The following is a 12,170-nucleotide window of genomic DNA, read 5'->3' as shown; positions in this document are numbered from 1 at the left end:
TCCAGGTGTGACTCTGCTGACTGCATGCTTGTTCCAGGTGTGACTCTGCTGACTGCATGCTTGTTCCAGGTGTGTCTCCGCTGGCTGCATGCTTGTTCCAGGTGTGACTCCTCTGGCTGCATGCTTGTTCCAGGTGGGACTCCCCTGGCTGCATGCTTGTTCCAGGTGTGACATCTCTGGCTGCATGCTTGTTCCAGGTGCGACTCTGCTGGTTGCATGCTTGTTCCAGGTGTGACTCTGCTGGCCGCATGCTTGTTCCAGGTGTGACCCCGCTGGCCGCATGCTTGTTCCAGGTGTGACCCCGCTGGCTGCATGCTTGTTCCAGGTGTGACCCCGCTGGCCGCATGCTTGTTCCAGGTGTGACCCCGCTGGCCGCATGCTTGTTCCAGGTGTGACCCCGCTGGCCGCATGCTTGTTCCAGGTGTGACCCCGCTGGCTGCATGCTTGTTCCAGGTGTGACCCCGCTGGCTGCATGCTTGTTCCAGGTGTGACTCTGCTGGCTGCATGCTTGTTCCAGGTGTGACTCTGCTGGCTGCATGCTTGTTCCAGGTGTGACTCTGCTGGCTGCATGCTTGTTCCAGGTGTGACTCCGCTGGCTGCATGCTTGTTCCAGGTGTGACTCCGCTGGCTGCATGCTTGTTCCAGGTGCGACTCCGCTGGCTGCACGCTTGTTCCAGGTGCGACTCTGCTGGCTGCATGCTTGTTCCAGGTGTGACTCTGCTGACTGCATGCTTGTTCCAGGTGTGACTCTGCTGACTGCATGCTTGTTCCAGGTGTGACTCCGCTGGCTGCATGCCCAGGTGTGACTGCTGGTTGCATGCTTGTTCCAGGTGTGACTCTGCTGGCTGCATGCTTGTTCCAGGTGTGTCTCCGCTGGCTGCATGCTTGTTCCAGGTGTGACTCCTCTGGCTGCATGCTTGTTCCAGGTGTGACTCCCCTCGCTGCATGCTTGTTCCAGGTGTGACCCCGCTGGCTGCATGCTTGTTCCAGGTGTGACCCCGCTGGCCGCATGCTTGTTCCAGGTGTGACCCCGCTGGCCGCATGCTTGTTCCAGGTGTGACCCCGCTGGCTGCATGCTTGTTCCAGGTGTGACCCCGCTGGCTGCATGCTTGTTCCAGGTGTGACTCCGCTGGCTGCATGCTTGTTCCAGGTGTGACTCCGCTGGCTGCATGCTTGTTCCAGGTGCGACTCCGCTGGCTGCATGCTTGTTCCAGGTGCGACTCCGCTGGCTGCACGCTTGTTCCAGGTGTGACTCCGGTGGCCGCACGCTTGTTCCTGGTGTGACCCCCGCTGGCCGCATGCTTGTTCCAGGTGTGACTCCCCTGGCTGCATGCTTGTTCCAGGTGTGACATCTCTGGCTGCATGCTTGTTCCAGGTGCGACTCTGCTGGCTGCATGCTTGTTCCAGGTGCGACTCTGCTGGCTGCATGCTTGTTCCAGGTGTGACTCTGCTGACTGCATGCTTGTTCCAGGTGTGACTCTGCTGACTGCATGCTTGTTCCAGGTGTGACTCCGCTGGCTGCATGCCCAGGTGTGACTGCTGGTTGCATGCTTGTTCCAGGTGTGACTCTGCTGGCTGCATGCTTGTTCCAGGTGTGTCTCCGCTGGCTGCATGCTTGTTCCAGGTGTGACATCTCTGGCTGCATGCTTGTTCCAGGTGCGACTCTGCTGGTTGCATGCTTGTTCCAGGTGTGACTCCGCTGGCCGCATGCTTGTTCCAGGTGTGACCCCGCTGGCCGCATGCTTGTTCCAGGTGTGACCCCGCTGGCCGCATGCTTGTTCCAGGTGTGACCCCGCTGGCCGCATGCTTGTTCCAGGTGTGACCCCGCTGGCTGCATGCTTGTTCCAGGTGTGACCCCGCTGGCTGCATGCTTGTTCCAGGTGTGACTCCGCTGGCTGCATGCTTGTTCCAGGTGTGACTCCGCTGGCTGCATGCTTGTTCCAGGTGTGACTCCGCTGCCCGCATGCTTGTTCCAGGTGTGACTCCGCTGGCTGCACGCTTGTCCCAAGGAGCTGGTTTGCGGATGTTGCAGGCAGAGAGAGGGCGGGACACCTGGCAGAACAGCGATCTGTCGCTGCGATGCTTCATGAATACTAATGAGGCGTCAGGAAGATGCTTTTAGCGCGATTCCTGCGAGGCTTCTTACAGATTAATCTTTCATTGAAACTGACTCTTGCTAATGATAACTGCGCCGCTGCGTGCCGGGCTAAGCGGACACAATCGCTACAAACACTTAATGCGCCCCCTGAAAGGGGGTCGATAGTACGCTGGGCGGGAACTGTGACCGTCTCACCGCTGGATCTGCCGGAGCGCCTGCGCTAATATCACACGTTATTGTACGCCTTCGCTAACTAGTATTTCTGGCCCACAATCCTGCCAGTGGGGCATAACATTCTGCTAAAAAGAAAAACTAACTGAATTACCATGGCAACACCCAAAAGTAGCGTTTCAGTAACTGGAGAAGCGTGGTTGGAGGATAACTCACTACCCGAGGCTCCTGTGACTGCATAACCTCACCAGAGAACCTGAATAACCAATCCCCCCCCCCCCCCCCCCCGACACATTAGCCTGAACTGGAATTACAAATGGCTACATGTAGCTCCAGGCTGAGCACAAGGCAGGTGTGCAGAGCTGGGAATTCAGGAGTACAGAGATCTCCCCACAGGAGTCCCTGATGTCAACACTGCATATCCCTCCTAGTGGAAACGAGCCTTAAGCCCCTTTTACATATAACAGCATTTGCATGTGGTTTGCGTTTTCGCAAATTCGCTTTCAGTGCACATCTATTGCAAGTCAGTCAATGGCACTTGACTTGAGCTGTTGTGTGAAGTTTTTTTTCGGCTTTAAAGTGAACCAGAGAGGAAGCACCCTCATGTATTTTACCATATATATCAGTGGGAACATTAGAGAAAACACCTACCCTGCTCTCTGCTTCATTCTTCACTGCTCAGCTTGCTTGTTATCAGACCTTATAAAATCCCCGAATGAGCATTCAGTCTGGCTTTGCTCAGGAATCATTATAGCTGAGTCATTATAGCAGAGCCAGAAGGGGGCAGGCTTGGGCTTGAAAAGACACCAGAGAAGACAGACGCCGCTATAATGATTCCTGAGCAAAGCCAGGCTGAATGCTCAGTCGGGGATTTTATCAGGGCTGGTAACAATCAGGCTGAGCAGTGAAGAATGAAACAGAGAGCAGGGTAGGGATTTTCTCTGATATTCCCATTGATATATATGGTAAAATACATGAGGGTGCTTCGTCCCTGGTTCACTTTAAGGCTAATTTTCTGTAGAAAATAGTTTGACCGGCATGTATGCTTTTTTTATTTTTCCCAAGGAAAACGCAATTCATAGATCGATAAAAGTCAATGGGAATTGCTAATTTTTACATTAGAAATGCAAAATGCAAATTTGAAGTAAATTTTTTAATGTAAATTAACTGACGGTTATGCTTGAAAAATTTGCATTGTGAGAATTTGCATTAAAGAAGTGAACATATACAAGAAGATTTGGAAACCCAAAAAAATCGGAAATGTGAAAAATTGCAGAAATTGCAGGGATAAGTGTGGAGGCTGCCTTACAGGACAACTGAAGTGAGAGGAATATGGAGGCTGCCATACTTCTTTCCTATTGACCACTTCATCCACCACTACAGTATATCTACGTCCTCTGTGACTTCATCTAAGCCACATGGACGTAGATATACATCTTGTAGCAGAAGCAGTGCTGTGCAGGATTGGGCTTGCTACTGTGCACATTTCTGGCACTATCTGATGCAGAAATAATTAGTGAACGGGAATAAATGTTCCCTGAGCTAATGAGATTGAGTTTTACCATTAAAAATACTTTTATTTTCTCAGTTCATAGTGAAAAATACACTCTGTAGCATTATTTCAGAATCTAATATCTTAACCATAAATTGTGACAGGAATATAATCTATCTACAGTAGCACTTTTTTATTTTTAAATTGGAATTGGTAAAACTGGGAAATAATGTGTTTTTTCAATTTTTTCCTTGTTCTCCCATTTAAATTCATAGAAAACAAAATTGTTTGAGGGAAGAAATGGCATACAATGAAAGCCTAGTTTGTCTTGAAAAAAAAAAATATATATATATTTAATTTCTGTATCATAAGTAGGGATAAAGTTATTGCTGATTAAATAAGGACACAGCTAAACTGTCAAAACTGCTCTGGTCCATAAGTGGGAAAAAAGGTCTGGATGCGAAGTGGTTAAATAATACCAGTTGCCTGGCAGCCCTGCTGATCCTCTGCCTCTAATACTTTTAGCCATAGCCCCTGAACAAGCATGCAGCAGATCAGGAGTTTCTGACATTATTGTCAGATCTGACTGGATTAGCTGCATGTTTGTTCCAGGTGTGATTCAGATACTACTGCAGCCAAACAGACCAGAAGGGCTAACAGGCAACTTAATGCTTAACAGGAAATAAATATGGCAGCCTCCATATCCCTCTCGCTTCAGTTGTCCTTTGGAGGAGAGGCAGGCAGGCTGGGCAAATTCTTATTAACATTTATCAGCTATAGTTCCTTGTGTTAATAAACGGTTAAGTAGTAAGGCTTTCTAAACGATTTGTTTATTTAAACCACGTTAGATTTCCTCTGGAAGCCCTATCCTCGCTGTCGTTTTCCAGTCTGGTTCACAAAAGGTTAACTCTGCCTCGCGGCGTTGCGTTTTATTTCTGTCGTTTCAGGATTTGCGTTTGTCTTGATTACAGCCGAACAAATGGGATTGCGAACGTCTCCACGGCACATCTGCTGCGGATTCAATGGAGCAGATTATCCCACCTGGAGGGAAGCGAGGAGGATGGGAGGGAACCTCACGCCAGGACGCCCGGCGGCCCATCCCGCGCCACCTCTGCACAACAGCGTCTGGCTGTATCATCGTCACGCGTCTCTCCTAACAAGCGCCCGGCCGCCGTAATCAGGTTATTTACGGCTTGCGTTAAAATCGCCCGTTTTATGGACTTTAAAGTGAGGAATGCAGAACTCAGCTGTAAGCGAGTAAATTTATCTCGCCACAATCAGCGCGGCTGTAATATCGCTCACCGCGGGTTACAGCGCAGCTCCGATTCCACAGATTGAACGCCTTATCCTTCAGTCTTGTACGCACACAATTTCTGTCACAACTAACGATAGTTAATCATTAGAGAAACCGGTTTCAGAAAGAATGCTGTACAGACACACTGTTCATCTATAGCCTAGCACTGCATGCTGATCTGTGGGGAGGGTGGAGGGACGCTGAACAAGCAAGTAATGTCCTGCTGTGCAGGAGACAATAGAAGTCCATTTCATCATTCATTTATTTTAACCTCTTGTGGACTGCGGTCTTAACCCCCCGCCCCCCCCCCCCCAAGTTTAAGGGCTGTACAAGTCAGCGCACAAGTGATCCCCCCTTCCTTTTCTGCCCCCCAACAGAGCTTCCTGTTGGTGGGCTGTGGTTGCTCCCCCAATGTTTTTTGTTTTTTATATTTATTTGTTTATTTTTTAATACATTTGTGCAGTGGCTGGATAGTGTAATGGTTAAGGGCTCTGCCTCTGACACTGGAGACCTGGGTTTGAATCTCGGCTCTGCTTGTTCAGCCAGCCCCTATTCAGTAGGAGACCTTGGGCAAGACTCCCTAACACTGCTAACTGCCTATAGAGCGCGTCCAAGGGGCTGCAACTCTGGCGCTTTGAGTCTCCCAGGAGAAAAGCGTGATATAAATGTTCTGTATTTTTCTTTTTTACATGATTGTCTTTATAATCTCCTCACCTGTCTCCTAGCACCTTAGCACTACAACACTTTGCTGTGCACCCCTGAGGAAGCACCTACCTTCTTAGGGGAAGGGGTGAAACATGTTGAGTCTCCTTGTGCATTGGTGATGTGCGTTATTTTATAGTCCATAATTTGGGGTAGAGAGACTCGTGCCCTTTAGGATTTAGGAAGGCTAACACTTCTGCAACAAGGGCTCTACGAGCCGAATCCTCCAACCCCCCCCCCCGCCAGCCCCAAATCTCTCTTTGCTTCAAGCTCACGTGATTTTAATATTCAACTTTTCATCATTATTTCTTAAAAGCTTAAGAATGTTTTAGAATACAAATACTCTAGTATAGTGATGCAATCCCTGTATACAGCTCTGGCAGGATGGAGATAAGGCAATAACCACGCAATCATCTTAAAGTGGAGCTGAACTCTTGCACAAGGCAGAAGTAAAACACAGAGAAATGCACCCTGTATGTATTTTCAGAGTTTAGCCTGTCTAATTACCCCCTCATCTGTGAATAATCCCAAATTGTTATTTGATCACTCAGCTGTGTCACCTGACTGCCGCGGCAGATAAGCTCATTTGAAAGCACAGGAAGTAGACACACTGCAAATTTATTGAATGATTTGTATCAGCTGTTACAAAGAAATGTTTTTCTTTAAAAGGTTATTATGCTGCTGCTTATCTTTCAGAGCAGAGAGGAAGTTCTGAGTTCAGGTCCACTTTAATATAAACTAAAGGTGTCCATACATTACTTGATCTTCTTTATTGAGTGACTGTTCGATTGCTTTATCGGATTGGGGAGAATTGATTATGTTACATTCTGCTTGATCATTGGAAATTGGACGATACGGGGGAAGTGACTGATTTACTCAATCGGGCAGAATGGACAATATTCAGTCAATCATAAAAGACAGTGCAGAAACTATGGAAAGATGGATATCATTTTAAAGCTCTGTTTCTCCTCTTTCCAACGATATATAAACCGCCGCCCTACGCCTTTTAGTTTTCGATATTTTCGTGATCAAAATTGCCGCGGCCGCGATTTCGATCGCGAAAATAGAGAAAATTAAAAGGCGTAGTGTGGCGGTTTATATATCATTGGAAAGAGGAGAAAGAGAGCTTTAAAATGATATGCATCTTTCCATAGTTTCTGCACTGCTCGGAGTCCCTTTAAGTCGCTCAGCAGAAAATCAAGTAATGTGTGAGCACCACAAAAGTATTTCTTCTTTGCTCCTGCTAGAAACTGCAGCCAGTGAGGCCCTGCTCACATTGCGTTCGGCTCACGTGTCCATCCGCGGGGGGCTTTTTTTCCCGCGTTTTTTAAAAGCGTTTTCCAGCACGTTCGCTCCTTTTTGTGGGTGCTTTTGTAAGCGCTTCCGTCTTTTGATCCGGAAAAAAAAAAATACAATGTATATATTTTTTTTAAATGCTCACGCAATTGCTTACCAAAGCGATTTTGTGAGCATTTGAGCATTTTGCGTTTTTTCCTAAACCTTCCATGGAGGCAAATCACCTAAAAAATGGCACAAGCATCGCTTTTCAAAGCGGATTGAAAACGAACCGCTCTGATAGGAACTCTCTCATAGAGAATCATTGCACAGGCACTTTCAGGGCAATTTTGAAAATCGCCCACGCTTAAAATCTTACAAAAAGCCTATAATGTGAACAAGGCCTGACAGATCCACAATAAAGTCTAGGATTACTGCATTATGTAGCGTTATGTAAACTCAAAAAAGTAGAATATTGCGAAAAAAGTTCCTTTATTTCAGTAATTCAACCTTAACCCTCCTGGCGGTTTATTAAAATCCACCAGGGGGCAGCACAGCGTTTTTATTTTATTTTATTTTTTTATATCATGTAGCGAGGCAAGGTCTCGCTACATGATAGTCGCTGCTCAGCGGCATCCCCCCAGCCCCTCAAAGAACGGGATCTCCTTGAGGGCTTCCCCAGTCGGGATGACGTCACCGACGTCGTGTCGTCAAAGGGGACTCCGATCCACCCTTCAGTGCTGCCTGGCACTGATTGGCCAGGCAGCGCACGGGGTCTGGGGGGGCGGCTGCGGCGCGACGGATAGCAGCGGATCGGATCGCACACGCAGCTAGCAAAGTGCTAGCTGCGTGTAGCAGAAAACTAAATATGCAAATCGGCCCAGTGGGGCCTGAGCGGTGGCTTCCGGCGGCATAGGAAGGTTAAAGTGTACCAGAGCTGTGGAAAAACAAAGAATCAATACCTGAGGCTTCCTGCAGCCCCATAAACACGGCCCTCGCCGTCCTCCCGCGGTCAGCCCCGGTAACAGGCTCAGTCGCGTCTGTCTGGGTGTTCTGCGCATGCATGGGAGGTCTCTCGTGCATGCACACTAGACCCAGAATTACCACGACTGAGCCGGTTACCGGGCTGATGGCGTCTGAATGGCAGACCGCAGGAGGACGCTGAGGGACTCGCACGCGCTTATGGGGCGGGAGGAAGGAACCCCAAAATCAAAATCTCAGCCCATTAGAATATTGTGAGAATGTTCAATATTCTCGGCTCAAAGTGTCCGACTCTAATCAGCTAATTCATCCAAACCACCCGCAAAGGGTTCCTATTTCACTTTTAAAGTTGAATTACTGAAATTAAAGGGACTTTTAGTAAAAAGGATATTTTAATTTGTTTAGTTTCACATGTAAGAGGTGATGCTGTCGGTGCCTTCCTCTGACCTTACATAGTGTAAAGGAGCAAGGACAGAAAATACTCACACGGGGCGTAGAACATGACCAGCGCATGCTTCTTCTTCTTCAGCGTCTCCTTAAAGTCGTCCCCCAGGAGGTGCAGCACGTTAGACGGCTTGTCTTCCCAGGAGGGTTCCGGAACAGGCGGGGCTTCTGGACTGCAGTGAGATCACATGTGTCAGCGCACGCATCCTACACACGTGTCAGCGCACGCATCCTACACACGTGCCAGCGCACACAGATCCTACACGTGTCAGCGCACGCATCCTACACGCGTGTCAGCGCACACATCCTACACGCGTGTCAGCGCACACATCATACAAACAGCCCATAAGAATACACACAATACACGAAGCTGGCGACACACACGCAATTATCACACCAACAGAGTCAGTTTAATACATAGATAATAAACCTTTTGCTCATGATTATTAATAAAGATAATGTTTTTTAATTAATAGAATTCCTTGTGTGATTATTAAAAAAAAAAAAAAAACCTTGAAGTGGACCTGAACTCTTGCACAGGACAGAAGGAAAACAGAGAAATGCCCCCTGTGCCTTCGGGTGCAACTATCCCCTGAATGGTAACAGATTGGACAGGATCGGCGTGCTTTGTTACGTTATGATCTGTGATTCAGCAACCGGTCTTTCTAACATCATTTAGATGCTGGTGCTGGATTGTCAGTGTGTTTCCTGCTTTAATTGAAGCAGACCGAGGGTTAACATCCTGTGTTTACACATGAGCTGTCTTATGCTGGGGATACACGGTACATTTCCCCTTATCAATCGAGCCGCTGAGGGCTCGATTGATCATTTCCGACAGGTCCGATGACCCGCCGGATCGATTCCCCGCTCGATCCCTGCCGGCGGACAATAGCGGAAGATAATGAAGCGCCCGGGCGGACGCGGCGGGAGTTGATCCGGCGGCTAATCGAGCCGCCGGATCTAACCATGTATGCCCTGCATAAGTCACTGATGAGGGGGAATTAGACAGGCTAAACTCTCTAAATAGGCTTTCCTTCTCTGTAGTGCAAGTTCAGTTCAGGTCCACTTTAATTAAAGTGTGTGGCATCTCCCTGGGGAATATGGTGGATCCAATATAGACAGGGCTATAGGAGCGGCACCCTGTAGGTAATGCTGATCATCCCAGCCCACCACCCACTTGCACTCTCTGTTATGAGCATTCCTTGTAGGAAGGTTCATTTTAAGTATTTTCATATTTAGGTGCGGAGTTGCCTTTAAACACTTGAAAATGTGTCACAGTTGAGTGATGTCCTGCCCCTTCCTAACAAGCCACACCTATTCCCTTCCTAATTTGCTCAATCTTCCTGACTTGGTGGGTGCAAAATACTGCACGGCCACCGCATACCGCAGCCGGGAGCCTGTACAGAGCTAAGCTGGCACCCCTTTGTACCCCAGGCGTCACCTCACCCCACAGTACCCCAGGCGTCGCCGCGCGGAACCCCAGGCGTCCCCACGCAGCACCCCAGGCGTCACCTCACCCCGCAGTACCCCAGGCGTCGCCGCGCAGCACCCCAGGCGTCCCCGCGCAGCACCCCAGGCGTCCCCGCGCAGTGGTCGCAGGCAGGCGGAGCCGCTTACTTGTGCATCCACTCGATGATCTTCTGCTCCAAACGGAGGTGGGACAGGGTGTATTTCTCCTCCCCGTTCTCAAAGTACTTCAGAGACGGAAAGCCGGTGACCTTGAAACGCTCCGCTAGTGACCGATGAATGGTGGCATCCACCGCCGCCAGCACTCCGACACCCTGCAACAACAAAGATGGCCGACAGCCGAGTCAATCCACAGTCAGACATATCCCTGGAATAAGGGGTCACACATGGACAGACGACATTGTTCCTTAAAGTAAAAATACAAATATAGCTGCAAACACTTCAATGCTCATCCAATAAATAAACGACCTTTAATACATTCAAAATCATTTCAAATTCAAGGTTTTTAAATCACTGAACGCCCCTTTCTCAAGGAACGTCAATATATGAGCCCCCCTGAAGTGAGAGGGATAAGGAGGCTGCCATATTTATTTCCTTTTAAACAATACAGATTCCCTGGCAGCCCTGCTGATCCTCTGCCTGTAATACTTTTCGCCATAGACCCTGAACAAGCATGCAGCAGATCAAGCGCTCTGCCTGAAGTGTGACTATTAGCTGCATACTTGTTTCTGATGTGTCAGACAATACTGCAGCCAAATAGACCAGCAGGGCTGCCAGGCAACTGGAATTGTTTAACAGGAAATAAATATGGCAGCCTCCATATCCCTCTCATTTCAGCTTTATCCGTTGGTAATGGACGGGATAGAAGTCAGGACGTTATAATGCTTTTACTGGAGTTCTTGCAGAGTGAAAGGAGTGGGATAGCTGGAAAACGAAAGGTGTCCACTGATGATACAATTTGCTGAACAATCTATTACGAATGACTGTAAATGATCGATTGGGACCACTCACAGACAAAAATCTCCTAACCAATCCGATCAGATTGACGGGATCAAACTGAAATTCAGATCAATTTCATTAATCTGATCGAATTGGTTAGGAGATTATTCTCCATTAGTGGTCATAAACAACCATTTACGATGGTTCATATGAAGAATGGTTCATAAATCGAACAAAAGGCAGGTTATCTGTTTGTGTAGTAATACAATTAGAAAAGACAACGCTACACACGCCATTCCTCCTCGTGTCTCCCCCGCCAGCGCACATTGACCGATCTCCCAGCATGCCTTGCCAGCAGAAGTCACTTTCTCAGTTCATTTGTGAACCATCATGGCACAAAGCTCGCTGCACTCAGCCCGGCCAATGTACTCCTTACAAGCCTTCAGAATTTATTTATTCCTTTGATTAGAATATAAGTGATTAATGCGGTCGCGCGTGTCAAAGCGAGCGGAAAAAAACAACGAAAAAACCCTCCGTCGAGCGAATTTCTAATAAGTTGGCGCATTTCTGTATTTTCTCCAAATATGACAAGTTTAATTAATCCTAATGGTAAACACTTCTCCTAATAAACAGGGCACTCGGCGGTTCCTGTAACGCGGCGTGACGGAAAGTGCTCGCGACTTGGCAGGCGGCATGCATTAGCAATCAGCGCGCTTCTCCTTGAGGATCCTTGGACGGAACGCCGTGCATTCTCATTACCTCGCTATCTGCGGCATTAGCGGGCGGCTGTCTGTGAAACGCTTCAGAAACTCCCAGAGGTGCAGTCAATATTCTGCGGGGATTAATAGCGGGAATAATGCGAGGAAAGAGCAGCGCTGCTTCTCTGATAAACACGCAAATTATCTCATAGAAAAACGAGGAACGCGTAATCCCAATTGCCTCCTGTAACGCTAATCTGACCGCCACTAATGATGTCACTCTGATCGGCTCCAGGAGTGGCTCCACAGGCTGCATGCTTGCTCCAGGCGTGGCTCCACAGGCTGCATGCTTGCTCCAGGCGTGGCACCACAGGCTGCAGGCTTGCTCCAGGCGTGGCTCCACAGGCTGCATGCTTGCTCCAGGCGTGGCTCCACAGGCTGCATGCTTGCTCTAGGCGTGGCTCCACAGGCTGCATGCTTGCTCCAGGCGTGGCTCCACAGGCTGCATGCTTGCTCTAGGCGTGGCTCCACAGGGTGCATGCTTGCTCTAGGCGTGGCTCCACAGGCTGCATGTTTGCTCTAGGCGTGGCTCCACAGGCTGCATGCTTG

The 12,170-nt window shown here is 48.7% G+C and overlaps 1 protein-coding gene across 1 annotated transcript in view; it reads right to left on the bottom strand.

Annotated features, from left to right (window-relative positions):
• The window catches only part of PDIA5 (protein disulfide isomerase family A member 5), a 116,112-nt gene that overhangs the window by 18,304 nt on the left and 85,638 nt on the right, over positions 1-12,170 (bottom strand). The window contains exons 13-14 of the mRNA XM_068246216.1: positions 10,075-10,238; positions 8,500-8,630 (exon numbers count right to left, since the gene is read on the bottom strand). Of these exons, the coding sequence (XP_068102317.1) occupies positions 8,500-8,630; positions 10,075-10,238 (295 nt within the window). The remainder of the gene's footprint in view (positions 1-8,499; positions 8,631-10,074; positions 10,239-12,170) is intronic.

This window comes from Hyperolius riggenbachi, chromosome 7 (genome assembly GCF_040937935.1).
Source record: "Hyperolius riggenbachi isolate aHypRig1 chromosome 7, aHypRig1.pri, whole genome shotgun sequence".
NCBI lineage: Eukaryota > Metazoa > Chordata > Amphibia > Anura > Hyperoliidae > Hyperolius > Hyperolius riggenbachi.
Note: the sequence above shows the minus strand (reverse complement) of the source record. Positions and strands in the feature narration are given on the sequence as shown.